This window comes from Sander vitreus, chromosome 7, assembly GCF_031162955.1.
Source record: "Sander vitreus isolate 19-12246 chromosome 7, sanVit1, whole genome shotgun sequence".
Taxonomy (NCBI): domain Eukaryota; kingdom Metazoa; phylum Chordata; class Actinopteri; order Perciformes; family Percidae; genus Sander; species Sander vitreus.
In genome coordinates this window covers 10531740-10545789 of record NC_135861.1, presented here as the reverse complement: position 1 = coordinate 10545789, position 14050 = coordinate 10531740, and the positions used below count along the sequence as shown (strand labels likewise).

General features: G+C 40.0%; 1 protein-coding gene across 4 annotated transcripts in view; it reads right to left on the bottom strand.

Annotated features, from left to right (window-relative positions):
* Positions 1-14050, bottom strand: part of LOC144520651 (helicase ARIP4-like) — an 81118-nt gene that overhangs the window by 27609 nt on the left and 39459 nt on the right. The window contains exon 1 of one of the 4 annotated variants that reach the window (XM_078254533.1): positions 10639-10955. The exons of the other annotated variants lie outside the window; for them this stretch is intronic. Within the exon in view, the coding sequence (XP_078110659.1) occupies positions 10639-10672 (34 nt within the window). The 5' untranslated portion in view covers positions 10673-10955. Of the gene's footprint in view, positions 1-10638; positions 10956-14050 lie in introns of those variants that run through there. 4 annotated transcript variants of the gene reach the window in all.

Here is a 14050-nt window from a genome sequence, read left to right as displayed (position 1 = left end):
ACCACAGGGTCAACAAAGTCTCATCTTTATCCACATAATAATTTATTCATATGATTTTGTATTATTAATCTGACGCTGCAAAATAACTAAAGCTATAAAATAAATAGTTAAGTAAAACGTACAATAGCATACTTAACTCAGTTAACTCATTGTGGTGGACTAGAAGTAGCCTAATAAGTAGGATTAAATGAAAAATACCCAATTAAAATTGAATCAAAGTAGCCGACGGTAGGCTATTGTTACTTTCCACCGCTGATAAAATGTAATATGTGTAGCAAGACTAAACATTCATTCTCGACATGTTATCTGTCAGTTGCTCGGGCACATTGCTGTCGCCACTGACAGGACACAGATGTTGTCAGTTACCGTCTCTGGTTCTGGTTCTGACCACGGAATAGTGAAGGGACTGCTCGCTTCAACGCAGCGTAAACAACTCCAAAAAAAACAAAAAAACAACTCCGAAAAATAATGTTCGTGCCGCAAATGTATCCATCTCTGCAGTCATTTCAACCACTGAATTGTAACGTGTTACTCCCATCACTGATGGACACTATGAACGTTTTTTCCTTATCATCCATTTATTTTTAATATCATGTTTCGGGGGGTGGGGAGTATTTGTTTATGGGACTGTGTTCGTTTCCTGTTGCCCCTTGGTGACTGATGTTGATGTCTGTCTTGCACACGGTGCAGAACGCGTGATGAGGTTCTATATACTGTCTATGTGAGGTAGCCTGGACATGTGGAGGCAAGGCCATCTCTCCTGTTAAGAAATCGTTCCGAAACTTTTTTTGAGGCGGTTCAGCCATGGCATGCAAGCCTACAGTTATCCGGACAGCCTGGCTTGCTGAGGCACTGAATTGAATTAAACGCGCGAAGCATTTGGCTAGGAGGGGTAGGTGGGCGGAGGGTTAAAAAGCAGCGCTCTGATTGGCCGAAAGCTTTTCACTCCACTTACACGCTGTGGCTTAGCGGCAGAATCAACGTCATAAATGTCGATTGCATAGAAACTGAAACCGGCGAAATGCGAGATGCAACAAAATGCGTACCTAGACAGCAGCGAATCGTACAAGCGTACTTAAGGGTCAAAATGCGTGCTGAGTACGAAAAATTCATACATGTTGGCAGGTCTACCACCCTAACCAACCTCCCTCCACGGACCTCAGTCCTTTCATACTACTCGCTACAGCGATAATTCACATGTAATGTAGGTCAGTAGAGGCCAAACGGCGTTGATAAACAAGCTAAAAAACGATTATGCATCTTCATAACACGCAAAAATGGCATACGAATTGGCGTGTCATACATACGCCACTTAGTGAGATCAGTCTGAATTTTTCACTATATCAACTACTGTAATATTGTTTGGGCTGTTACATATCCATTTCTCACCAAACTACTTGTAATTCAGAAGAGGTTCTTGAGAAGGATTTCATGTTGTAACAGAAGACATCCATCTGCTCCTCTATTCAGGAAGTATTTATTGCTGTCTATAGATAAGGTAAATGTTTTTCAGACATGCATGTTAAAGTGCTCATATGATACTCATTTTCAGGTTCATAATTGTATTTAGAGGTTGTACCAGAATAGGTTTATGTAGTTTAATTTTCAGAAAACACCATATATTTGTTGTACTGCACATTGCTGCAGCTCCTCTTTTCACCCTGTGTGTTGAGCTCTGTTTTAGCTACAGAGTGAAGCATCTCACTTCTGTACCATCTTTGTTGGGAGTTGCACATGCGCACTAAGTACTGCTAGCTAGTCAGTTGCAGAGTATGAGGGAGTGCCATGCTAGCAGCTAGGCGAGCATTATAACGTGTAAACAAAGTGACCCACGTTCGTCACGGAAGTAAAGGCTGGACTAGGGCTGAAACGATTCCACGAGTAACTCGAATAATTTGATTACTAAAAATCCTCGATGAAAAATGATTTGCCTCAAAGCTTTGTTTAAACAATGTTACAAACGTACCGCTCACAGTGTTTCCTCACGGATGCATGTCTGACACTGCTGGTGACACGTGCCATGAAACTGACGCCGCAGTTTACAAAATGAAGAAAGAGAGCATAAATAGTGAGGGGCTAAGAGAAGAGACAGGCTGGAGAAAACGACAGAAAGTGTCCAAAGTTTGGAATCCGTTCAAACGTAATTAAAACTTTAACTCTGTACAGTGCGTCTACTGCAAAATCGAACTAGCTTATCACAGTAATAGCACAACGTCAATGCTTCAGCATCTCAACAGAAAACACTGAGTCTAACTTAATCATCCATTCCACGACGCGGACCCGAACAAAAGTAAATCACAGAGTCGTATGACGATGAAACAACACCAAACACAACAACTACCAAAAACAAAGACAAGCAAATATGTAGTGGTGACCACAATTTGATCTAAAGAGCCGACTTGTTGACTATCCCTTCGGAAAAACAACTGATTGTTGCGCACCATTTTCTCTCACTCTCTCTTCCCGGAGAAACAGCTGATCAACGATCTACTAGCACAAGTGTAACAGAGCTGTGTGACATTGTAATCAAATATATAAATGAAAATAGGTTAAGTATAACTTATATATACTTATAAGCCTATATACAAATCAGTCATAGGGTGAAACTTGTAGTTCTGAAAGTTAAGTTGCACAATTTAAGGTAATGTTTATGTATGTTTAATGTATGCCTTAGTTTGAGGTTGTTATTGCATTTCAGAAAATGTTTTCTTTAAAAACAATGTAATATGGCACTTAAATGTGTTTAGTTTTTTGAGAGATAATATTGTAAGCAATGTAGGCAATACAAATGTAGCTTTTTCCGAAAATTAAACCAAACTATTGTATATTATTGCTCTTCAATAAAACTAAAGTATTTCTTATGCGATTACTTGATTAATCAATGGAATAATCAGTAGAATACTTGATTACTAAAAATCAATAGCTTTCAGATTTTTCTAATTATTTTTTGAGAATTTTTTTTTCTCCATTTGCCTATTTGTTGTACATCAAGACATACATTTTTTTTTTATCAGATATAGAGGTCCACTGCTTTGGAATTAATTGAATATGTCACTAAAAATATTAACGTCTCTGCCAGCCTTCAGGTCACAGTTAAAGAACTTTTGATTTCATTTTAAACCTTATGTTGGGATTATTCTTTTGAGTGTATTTATTGTCTGACTCAAAGGCTTGTGTTTCTGTTTGCCTTGTCTTTTTTCTTGCTTTATCTGTGTATAATTACCCGATATATCTTCACATTTTGTGTATGTTTTTCTGTTTGTTTATTTGTTATATTGCTTGTTTTTATCTTTTGTAGAGAATTATGTTTTAGTTGTATATTGTTTTTTCCTCTTTTGTAAAAGGGGAGAACGCTGAATAAGTCTTTCAGGTTTTTAAAAATCCTATTGCATGTATTTCATATTTTTTTGCAAATAAACTAAATTCCAGGGTTTGATTCAACCGAATTAAAGAAGGCAGGTGTGAAAATGGTCAAAGAAAACCATGAGCCACAACCCAAACCAAAGCCACTAAACTAAGAATCCACGGTTTTCAGTCAAGTGTGTGTGTGTGTGTGTGTGTGTGTGTGTGTGTGTGTGTGTGTGTGTGTGTGTGTGTGTGTGTGTGTGTGTGTGTGTGTTTCCACTGGCTTCCTTAAGCAACAAATCCATCTTTTAATAGCTGAACTTTCCTCCCATTGCACTGACCTACATACTGAAATCAATTGAATGACAGAAGTGGACCGCCTGTCTGGGTCTCGCCCTCCAACTGTCTACATAAGCAGATTATAGATGACGGCAGATATTTACTACACTGTGGCGGAGAACACACACACGGGATTCCAGGAAGAAGAACACACACACACACACGATTCCAGGAAGAAGACAGGAAATGGAGGGATACAATATTCATACATAATACAGAGCAATTTCTGTGATTTCCAGGGAGAACAATGAATCAATGTTGTGAACTCTCTACTGGAGACCATACATAGTAGCTATTCAACATGCTTTGGAAAAATGAAATGGGAATTGTGTAACGGCTGACTTTTGAAATGCCAGTGAGAAAGCAGCTTTGCTTTCCTTTTGGGTATTTTTCTGTGAAGGTTGGTAAAAATGATAAGCCTCTGCTTTGGGATAGCAAAAATATACATATTACAACTTAAAGCCCACGTTTGTTTAACTGATTAATTGCCTCTTTACTGTATATCATATATAATATTTATCATAGTTGAATCACTCCGCTCCAATCTTCATCAGTGAAATCGAACATGGCAGATATGCAGTTTTTGATGGTTCCATCTGACCCGGTCCTCCTCTCATCTTTACATCTGTCCCTTCCTGTTTCTTATTTTCTCACCTCTCAATTGGTTTTCCTTCCTCCTCCACTTCTTTACTTTCCTCATCCGTCTCTGATTCTACCTGCCAACACCTTCTTCTCTTCATCCTCCTCAATTATCTTGCTCCACTTTGAGTTTAATCTACTTTCATATCTCCTTCACACCTCTTCTAACTTCTACCCGTCTTCTCGCCCTTACCCTCTTGCCAATTGTTATTTGTCCTCATTTTCTTCCCGTTTCATCTCGCACCTTACTCCTCCTTTCCTCTCGTCCAGGTACGTGTTTGAGGTGCGTGCTCATTGGACTGTTGCTTCCCAGAATAACGCCTCGCGGGGCAGGAAGACGTTCTTGAGATATTTGGCATGTTGCGGTCATTACAAGGTGTAATTACATCTGTCCAACTGACTGGCACTTTGACAGGCTGACATTACGTCAAAAAATACTACTGTTCAGACAAAACACGACACATGAGTGCTAAACTTGCTTCTTGGCCTTATTTTCCACCAAAGTTGATTGAAAACAATGCGATTTTAAGATATCAATTACAATACAGACAAACACACCAAAAGGAGGCAATGAGTGGGTCTATACTTATATAGTGGACCTATAAAATGTACCTTCGACAGATAAAGGTGCATCATACACAGTATGTATGACAGTAAGTGGCCACATACGATTCAATGATGTGATTGTGTTAAAGTGTCAGAGGGGGTCAACATGACAAAACTGGAGACGGGTTAAGAATGAATGTCAAGGTGTTAACCAGGGCAGGACTTTGTGTCAAGAGTCGGGGTCAACATGCAACACTCAAAACTTTTCTTATTCTCCTTCTTAGTTCCACCTCTAAGGCGCCTCAAGAGGCTGCTGCACACAGCAAAACGACCAGCTCTATTAAGAGTCCCATTTGCTTCACCACACACACACACACACACACACACACACACACACACACTCTGAGTTTTACTCAGACAGAAAGTTGCTTTAACAGACAGACATGCCACTGAGGCTGGTTGGACGAGGGGGAGGGACGCTTATGTAACTGCTGCCTCTGGCTGTTACACAACCAGCATGTTCACAAGACGTCCTGACACACACACAATCTTTGTGGGGACCCGTCATTGACATAATGCATTCCCTAGCCCCTTACCCTAACCATCACAACTAAATGCCTAACCTTAACCCTTACCCTAACCATAACCTAATTATATCCCTAATCCTACAACCAAGTCTTAACCCTCAAACAGCCCTTTAAAGTTGTGGGGTCCAGCATTTTGGCCCCACAAAGCTGTCCGGACCCCACAAGTATACTGTATTCCTGGTTTTTGGACCACACACACACACACACACACACACACGATGCATTAACAGTCACAATTAATGTGTTAAATCTGATCATTTCTTTCACTCATTGCTGACTGATGTAACACAATAAGTCATTGATTTCATTAACGTTTGTTGTAAACACTCTGTTGTACCCGATATGATGGGTTTAATCTTTCCAGGTTGGTTGGAATTAGGTGTGCAACTCATATTTGTATTATACATTATATTTCTAGTTAATGATTGACACATTTTTGCTTTATAAAAAAGGTAAAAATGACAGAACTGTGGATTACCACTTAGAGAAATGTATGTTTTATCTACAGACTTCTTCCACGTTCTTGTTTCAACTCATCACACTGTCTGCAGGGGTGAGCTGAGGAAAACTATCACAAGGATCAGACGTGGAGACACAAACAGCAGGTTAATGAACCAAAAAAAAAGAAGCCAAAACCAAAGAAAAAATACTTGTGGAAAAACAGTTGTGGTTTCCTTGCTGAGACAAACCGAGATTTAACTTGGTTACATAACTTGCCTTGAGAATGACAAAACAAAGACGCGACTAATGCGGCAGCATAACACACACACACACACACACACACACACACACACCTCTCTTATGTAACAGACTGCCCTGAATGAGTTATTAAGGCTGCTTTATTAGAGCATGACAGGTTAGTTATAAAACCCTCCCACTGTGTGCTTGTGTGTGTCAGAGAAATGATGAGGTGGTGCGACAAAGACGAGAAACAGTGGAAGAAGGTAGAGAGACAATTACTACTATTATTATGTATTAGGTTATGACAGAGCAGCAGAGGGATGAGGAGAGGTACAACACTTTTGTTTGTAGGCCAGTGTGTCACTTGCTGCTGAGGAGGAGGAGGAGGAGGAACACACACGCACGCACGCACGCACGCACGTCTGGAGGCTGCGACCCTGTGCAACTGTGGTAGTCATGCTATAGTCTGTTACATAAACCATTGTTGGCAGCATTTCAGCCTACAATCAACTCCAAACCCTTTACAGCTCCTTAAACATCGTACTATATACTGGCATTTTACATTTGTCTAAATCTGTTGGTACATCGTCAAGAGTTTTCCGTAAATGCATTCTGACCTCAAATAAGTGTAACATAAGACTCAATGGATCACTTCTTTTAGGTAGGTGACGATGAGGTGTTTTAAGACATGTACTTGCTGCTTATATCCTCTAGTGTCGTACTGAATGAACAGCACTACACTGAGGAATGTCAGAAAGAGCACTATAACTTGACAGCGTTATGAACACAGGTGCAAATTACTAAGTTCAGGAGATGAACAAACCACACTGTCAGTGACTCTGAATTTCTTTAACTGAACGAAACAAAATTACCAAAAGGGATTCCTAGGTTTCAATTACTTGTTTGTAACAAAACCAACACACAGCATTTATGTGTTTCAAACACTGAAATTACATTAGTAAGCCACTGTAACCTATGGTTACCCGTAGCACCCTTTTCTTGCATCAACCCGTAGGTAAGTGGTGGCTCATTGTCATTCAGCTGTTTGTATAGATCAAACATGACTAGATATTCAGCCATCTGCGATGTATTTTCAATATGGGTTTTGAAATTAACCAGTGCATCGATGCCTCGTAATGCAGACAGGGCTGATTCTGCATCGATGCAGTGACAGACCATAATCAAGCATTGCCTACCGATATTACTTGTTGATTTCGATGTGCCCATACATGTTTTGATGTCTTTTGCCTGTTGTCTGCTGTGTTCAGACTCTGCTACATTCAGGACGTGTCTTATTTAAGAGCAGATACAATAAAAAGGGGAGTTCATATATATCTGACTGCTTGAATTTGTTGATGAAAACCACGTGTAGCAATATATAATAATATTGAGGAGGTGACGCATCGTGATATCGAATCGACTCGTGGACAGGATAATCGTAATCAAACTGAATTGTGAGACCAGTGAAGTTTCACAGCCCTAATTTTCAACATAATTTCAGTTTGGTAACTTACATAACATTGTCGACAGAGGACATCATGTGGCGAGTTAAATATTTATGCTTTAACTTCAAATAATAAACCCTTCAGAGGGAGGAGAGAGAGATGAAATTTGCATTTATAATCTATAAGACTGAAAAGCCAGAGGAGTGAGAGACAAACAGAGAATAAGAGAAGAAAAAGAAGCAGAGAAGGGAGGGGAGGGGGGAGAAGAGTGGAAGGCATTGTGCAGTGCTGGGATGAAAAGAAAAAAAAGAAAAAAGACATCGCCCAGCAAAGAGAACTTAAAAAAGGAAATTTACATTGAAGGAGAACAAAGAAAGCAGCTATATGGTCTGACAGGAGGAAGCAGAGAGATCAAAAAGACCCAGACGTTAGACAAAGACAGCGGAGGGAAGTGGGAATGAGAGCCATGTGGCCAGACTGGCGAAGCCTACATACTGCTCTGAGCTGTGGCGTTATGAAAGCAGCCAGACTACACGTGTTCCCGGCGTTTGGCCTGATCCGTCGCTGGTCTGAAACAGGACAGCTTGTTCCTGCCTTGCACTGAGGCCAATTACAACTGAACAGAGCTTGCAGAAAAAAGAATCTGCACAACAAACTCCATCCTGTTTTATTGTACCACAGGTGTTGCTGCTGTTAAATTGGCTCTTGGCTTTTTTCTTTTCACAAAAAGCAGTTCATCACTGATGGACAGATTGTACTCACAGGAAGATGTGCAAAAACACACAGACACACACAAACGACACAATGGATTTGCGGGAGAACAGTGTGTTCTTTTAGCCTTTATTACTATTCGCTATGCGACCTTTGTAGCGATGACACGGCATCTAGTATCTCTTTTCACAACGAGCCAAACACACAGAGCAATCCCAAGAATTATGAGCATGTAGACATTCATTATTTCTTCATAAAGGATCCCTATGAATGCTTTGCTAAATAAACGGTAACACAGTGAGAGGCAGACGCAGCAGAACCGGGTGCACCCTGAGCAACACCAAAACAAATGGCAGGTTTTTACAGGATAAAAAGAAAAAGTTTGAAAAGATCATCATCGGATCATGATTCAGACACATTTTTGTTTCAACTCTTCAAATATTCAACAGCAGTTGTTTTCTTGCTATGTGTCATCTATAGCTCCGGGCTAAATGAGCTTTTTCGTAAACTTCAGTTATATGCTTTTGATTGTTTCGTCTCTGTACTCCGGCACATTGGATTTGAAATGAAACGATGACTAAGTGTTGACTTATAGCTTTAATTCGAGAGTGCTCACATCTATAATGGGGGAACTCTGTATGACGCAAAAAATGATACCAAACGTACAGACGAGGTAACCAAAGAGTTTCACATAATCTTAATCCACCTGATTATATGCTTCACCTTCTGAGGATCTGCATGTGTGAGTCAGAGACTTTGGACACTCAATTTACAACTGACTTTGTCAAAGTTTATTAACTTACATTTACTGGAGTGCCCTAAAATCGGGAGATGGTGTAATTCTTGCAGTTTGTCTGAAGTGGATGTAAACAACAACAACGTTGAATAAAGGCTAAAAGACAGCAGCTTGAACGGAACTTTAAATCCAAGGTGCAGAAACAGCCTAAGAAATGTCACTGTCCATCCATTTACAGGCTGCGCTTTACAATAAGACAACATCCGCAGATGAAACATGCAGAGTCACACAAAAAAAATGCACAAAACAACAAGGTACAAGTTCAGGGCACACATCCCTGCAAATAGCATTAACCTATTCTATTAAAAAAAAAAAAAAATGAATGTCATTCAGTTAGGGTTGGGCATCGTTTGGATTTTAACAATTCTGATTCCAATTCTTTCTTTTGATTCCGGTTCTAATCGATTCTTGATTCCGATTCTTTGAGGGGTGGAGTTGAAACGGGTCACATGCTTATTTTCACAAATAAGAGGAACGTTTTATTTTGATTCAGTGGTGTGTTGCAGTTTTCCAGAGCTTTTTCAATGTAAAATAAAGCCAGACTAGAACGCTGCTTACTGTGCTCCAAGGCTGCAACACAACAAGCGCCTGGCCGCTACGGAAACTAAAACTTGCGCATGTTAAATTGGGAACCCATGATCAGATTTGAAACCAAATCCTCCAAACGATTCCAATAAAGAAACGATTCCACTGGAATCGTAATTTTTGAACCGATTCCAAGTAGGAATCGGTTCTCGATGCCCAACCCTACATTCAGTCTTATTAGTGGTACTGAAATATTTATTTAAGTAAAGCTTTGCAGTTCCTGACTTCCTTGCCTTTACATACAGAAATGAAATACTAGATTAAAAAAAACAACCTCTGCATGGATTTTCATTCATCCGGATAAACTGCAGACAGCGGCGGCGCTCTGTCCCTGCCTGCCTCCTCACACGTTTACCCCACTAACCCACTGATGAGCCATAGGTTTTCCTGCCTCCACATGCTCACACTTCCAGCATGGCCCAATGCTACCCGGATCCACCAATCGTGCACCGGCATTGGTTCAGGTAACCGTAGAAACAGCCAATGGGAGAAGAGGGGACAACTCCAGAGAGAGAGAAGAGAGAGAGAGAGCGAGAGAGCGAGAGAGAGAGCGAGCGAGCAAGAGAGAGCTGGGCTCTACCAGCTGAAAGATAGAGGGAGGGCTGACCAAAAAAGGGAGAAAATGGGGCGAATCGAATGTAGGGAGCAGGGACGGATGAATATGACAGAGCAGAGATAGCATGAAGAAATAGGGCAGAGCAAGAAAACGAGAAAAAAAGAAGATAAGTAGGTATGGATCCAGTGTTACACAACAATGTTAAGTAACTTAACAAGCGTCAATCAACTACTGCTGCACGTTCTAGAAACTCGAGTGTTTATAATCTCATGAAATGAACTACTGACAATTTCTGCTGCTTTCTGTCCCCATCTCTCTTATTTCTCGCAAAGTTTCTACCCCCTCGAGGTCAGGGATTCATCGCTTTGCCAACCGTGCCTCAAGAGTCAGGGTTATGATGTCACCTACCTGCAAATGACTCAGATTCGTCCAGGAGCAGCATGGTTATCAAGTAAAGACAGAAGTGGTGGTCTTCTCAGCTTTCTTTCTTCCTCTTTTATCTCTTGTTCCCTGTCAGACTCACAAAACCACCTCCTCTTTCAGGAAAAAAAAAAAAACTTTAAAAAAAGAAAGTAAACAGGAAGTGTATTTCTCCTCTTCTCAGCCTTGTTTTGCATTCAGCGGGTCTTTAATCTACTGCCTCAGTGACTGACTGCCTACTAACCGACCGCTCTGTGTGTTCCTCTCTGGTCAACGGCTATGTGAATGTGAGGCTGAGGCAGGCAAGTGGGCTGGCAGCTGAAAAACTTACATAACCCTTCATGCTGGAGCTGGGGCCCGCTGAGGGGGGGACTCATACAGCTGATCATCCCTCATTACCCCTCCCCTTTCCAAAAGAACCCCACCACTCCTCCATCACACACTCAGGACTACATAGCATGTACGGAAGCAGTCGCCCACACATTCATGCTGCCGGTTTGCGTGTTTGTTGCTAAGTAAAAAAAAAAAAGTGATTCTGGAAAGACGTTTAGATTCAAACACCTCAACAACATTTGTCATTGGTTCGTCTAACAGATCACTTAAACTGAAAACTACTTGAAAAAAGCAGACACAAAAATGCATAAAAGTACAAACAACTACATTTTGAAAGTATTATGTGACTGATATTCATTAAAACCAGGTTGGATTTCACACAAACAGGGCTCCAGTAACAGTTGCCGGTTGCCCTTGGCAAACAGATTGACTCAATTGGCAACCATTTCTTGGCCTCTGGTTGGCCCCTTCGGCAACCATCTGTTCAATATTTGTGTTTTTTTTAATATATAACAATAAATAAAAACTGGAAAATCTAATTTCAAAAGAAGTCAATATTTAATTTGGTTGCCTCCGTAAAGACTACGTTGTGCCAACATTTTCCACACACGCGCAGCCAGCATGTTGGCATGGCGAAATAAATTTAATTGTTTGACTGTGGAGTAAAAAAGTCCAACGATAACCCGTCAACATCACAAAATAATCCACACGATGACAGTAGGCCTGCTGAAACTGTCGAAGCCGAACACAGACAAAAGAAAAGCAGAAACTTTGTGAAAGCTTGGGAAGCAAAGTATCCTTGCATCTTTGAGACGCATGGGAAATCATATTGCAAGCCATGTACAACATACACAAAACGAGTTTGCTTGTTCAGGGAAATACATCTTTCAGAACCACAGGGCAGGCAGACTGATCTCACGAAGTGGCGTATGTATGACATGCCAATTCATATGCCGTTTTTGCGTGTTATCAAGACGCGTAATCGTTTAGCGTGTTTATTAACGCCGTTTGGCCTCCATTGACCTACATTACATGTGAATTATCGCCGTAGCGAGTAGTATGAAAGGACAGAGATTGATTGAGGTGGCGGATGGGTAAAAAACAGGACTTTCAACCAGGAGAGCTGGGGTCGCGTCCTGTGTGTGGCGTTTATCAACCTTTTTTTTTTTTTTTTTTTTTTTTTTTTTTTTAAATAAAGCATTCCCCAATGTTCTTTTTTTAAACCCAACCGTTTATCGTTTCCCTAAGCGTGTGACGGTCACCGTCGCGTTGCTGGCGTTTTTTTAATGTTACTAAAGCCTTTCCCAATGTTCTTTCCCTAAACCCAACCTTTTTACACGCGTATGTGGCGACGCCACGTGCCGTGTATGTTTACATCCGCTGTATACACGTGGATAGCTCAAAATGCGTACAGATAAAACGCCATTTGGCTTTAGGAAAGTGGCGTGTATGTTTACGCAAAGTCACGATGCCATGTTGGGGCAGGATAAACATGAATTTGAAGCAACACGAGAGAGCAGCTAAAAGATACAATGAGGTGAAGAGCGCACAAACACACAAAAAGCGATGGACACCGCCTTTCGGAAGATGAACACCGCAAATTGGACAATCCTGATCAAACTTCTCAACACAGTTTACTACATTCTTAAAACGGCTCTGATCTGGCGCGATGGAGAAGCTACGAATCTGATCAGGCTTACAGAAGGTACTGTATTTATTAACTAATAAATCAATAATCTTGCAAATATCTGTGATCACATTTTAAAAGATTTCATAATGTATTACTTTTTTAAACAAATTAAAGTTTTGAACACATTTTAGGATACATCTTTTGTTATATATCACCGTTATGTGACCCAGATAGTATAATAACACAAGTATACAGCCTACGAAGTAAACCACGCCTCTTTATTATTATAAAACATTTTTCTAATTATATCCCACCTTCTCATTTTTGTGGCTATGAAAGTGTATAGGGTCAAGTGCCAACAACTAACAATTGAAATAAAGTAACTGCTAAAACAAAGACAAAAGTGTTTATGTAATAAATATTTTTAATTATAGGCAGTTTAAAACATGGCAACTGTAATGTCAATTTCAGCAACCAAAAGCTGATGCCTGGTTGCCAAGCCTGGCAACCACTTTAAAAAGTTAGCGTTGAGACCTGACAAACATACAAATCTATGTTCAGGTACAAATGAATACTTCCTCTCTACTTGTTACTAAACGAGATTGTCCAATGTTTACAACTCAGGAAACTATAATATCAACAGACATCCTATCAATAATTGAAACCTGATTATTAAAACAGCTCCCATACCTGCTGAATCAGGAGTTTAGCACCAGACTAGACTCACAAAATGTGTTAATCTACATTTTAAAGACGCGTTTCTACAATCCACTCTGTTGTGTTTTATGTTTGGTCATTAACATAAATGCTGTAGATGTACAACAGCACAACAACTATACAACATATGCATTTAAAGAAAGTAACTTATGTCCAGAAGCAAATTTGTCTGATTTCTACAGGTAATTAAAGCAATTTGTGACAATTTTCCACAGACCTAAGGGAACACTTATGAAATCTTACAGGAAACACTAGAAGCTGCTTTTATTAGCAAAAACTGATTTTGAATCAAGTAAAAGATAAAACTAAATTGAGGCTTCTTCTAGAAGTAGCAACTTAAGTCTCTATGCCAATTTCTGCTTGAAAATGAGGACCATTTACTCACAAAATTTAAGTTTGAGCCACATACAGTAAACTTTCATTAAAGTCCTTGTGAATCAAGCCATGGATATAAAAAAAAAAAAAAAAAAATCTATTTCATAACATGCCTTATGAAACCTCTGAGCTTTACTCTGCCTGAGTGGCCCAACAACTTGGCACTGCACCACATATAGGTCAGTGTGATAGTTGTGGCTGCATTCATGCACTGATAAACAGACAATACAGCAGAAAACATATTGGGACTTCAGAGAGATAAGAAGAAACAACTAAGAACCTGTCAACTAACCAGAAAAGCAGTCACATGCTGGGAAAGTGAGTCAAAAAAAAAGGTTTAAGCTA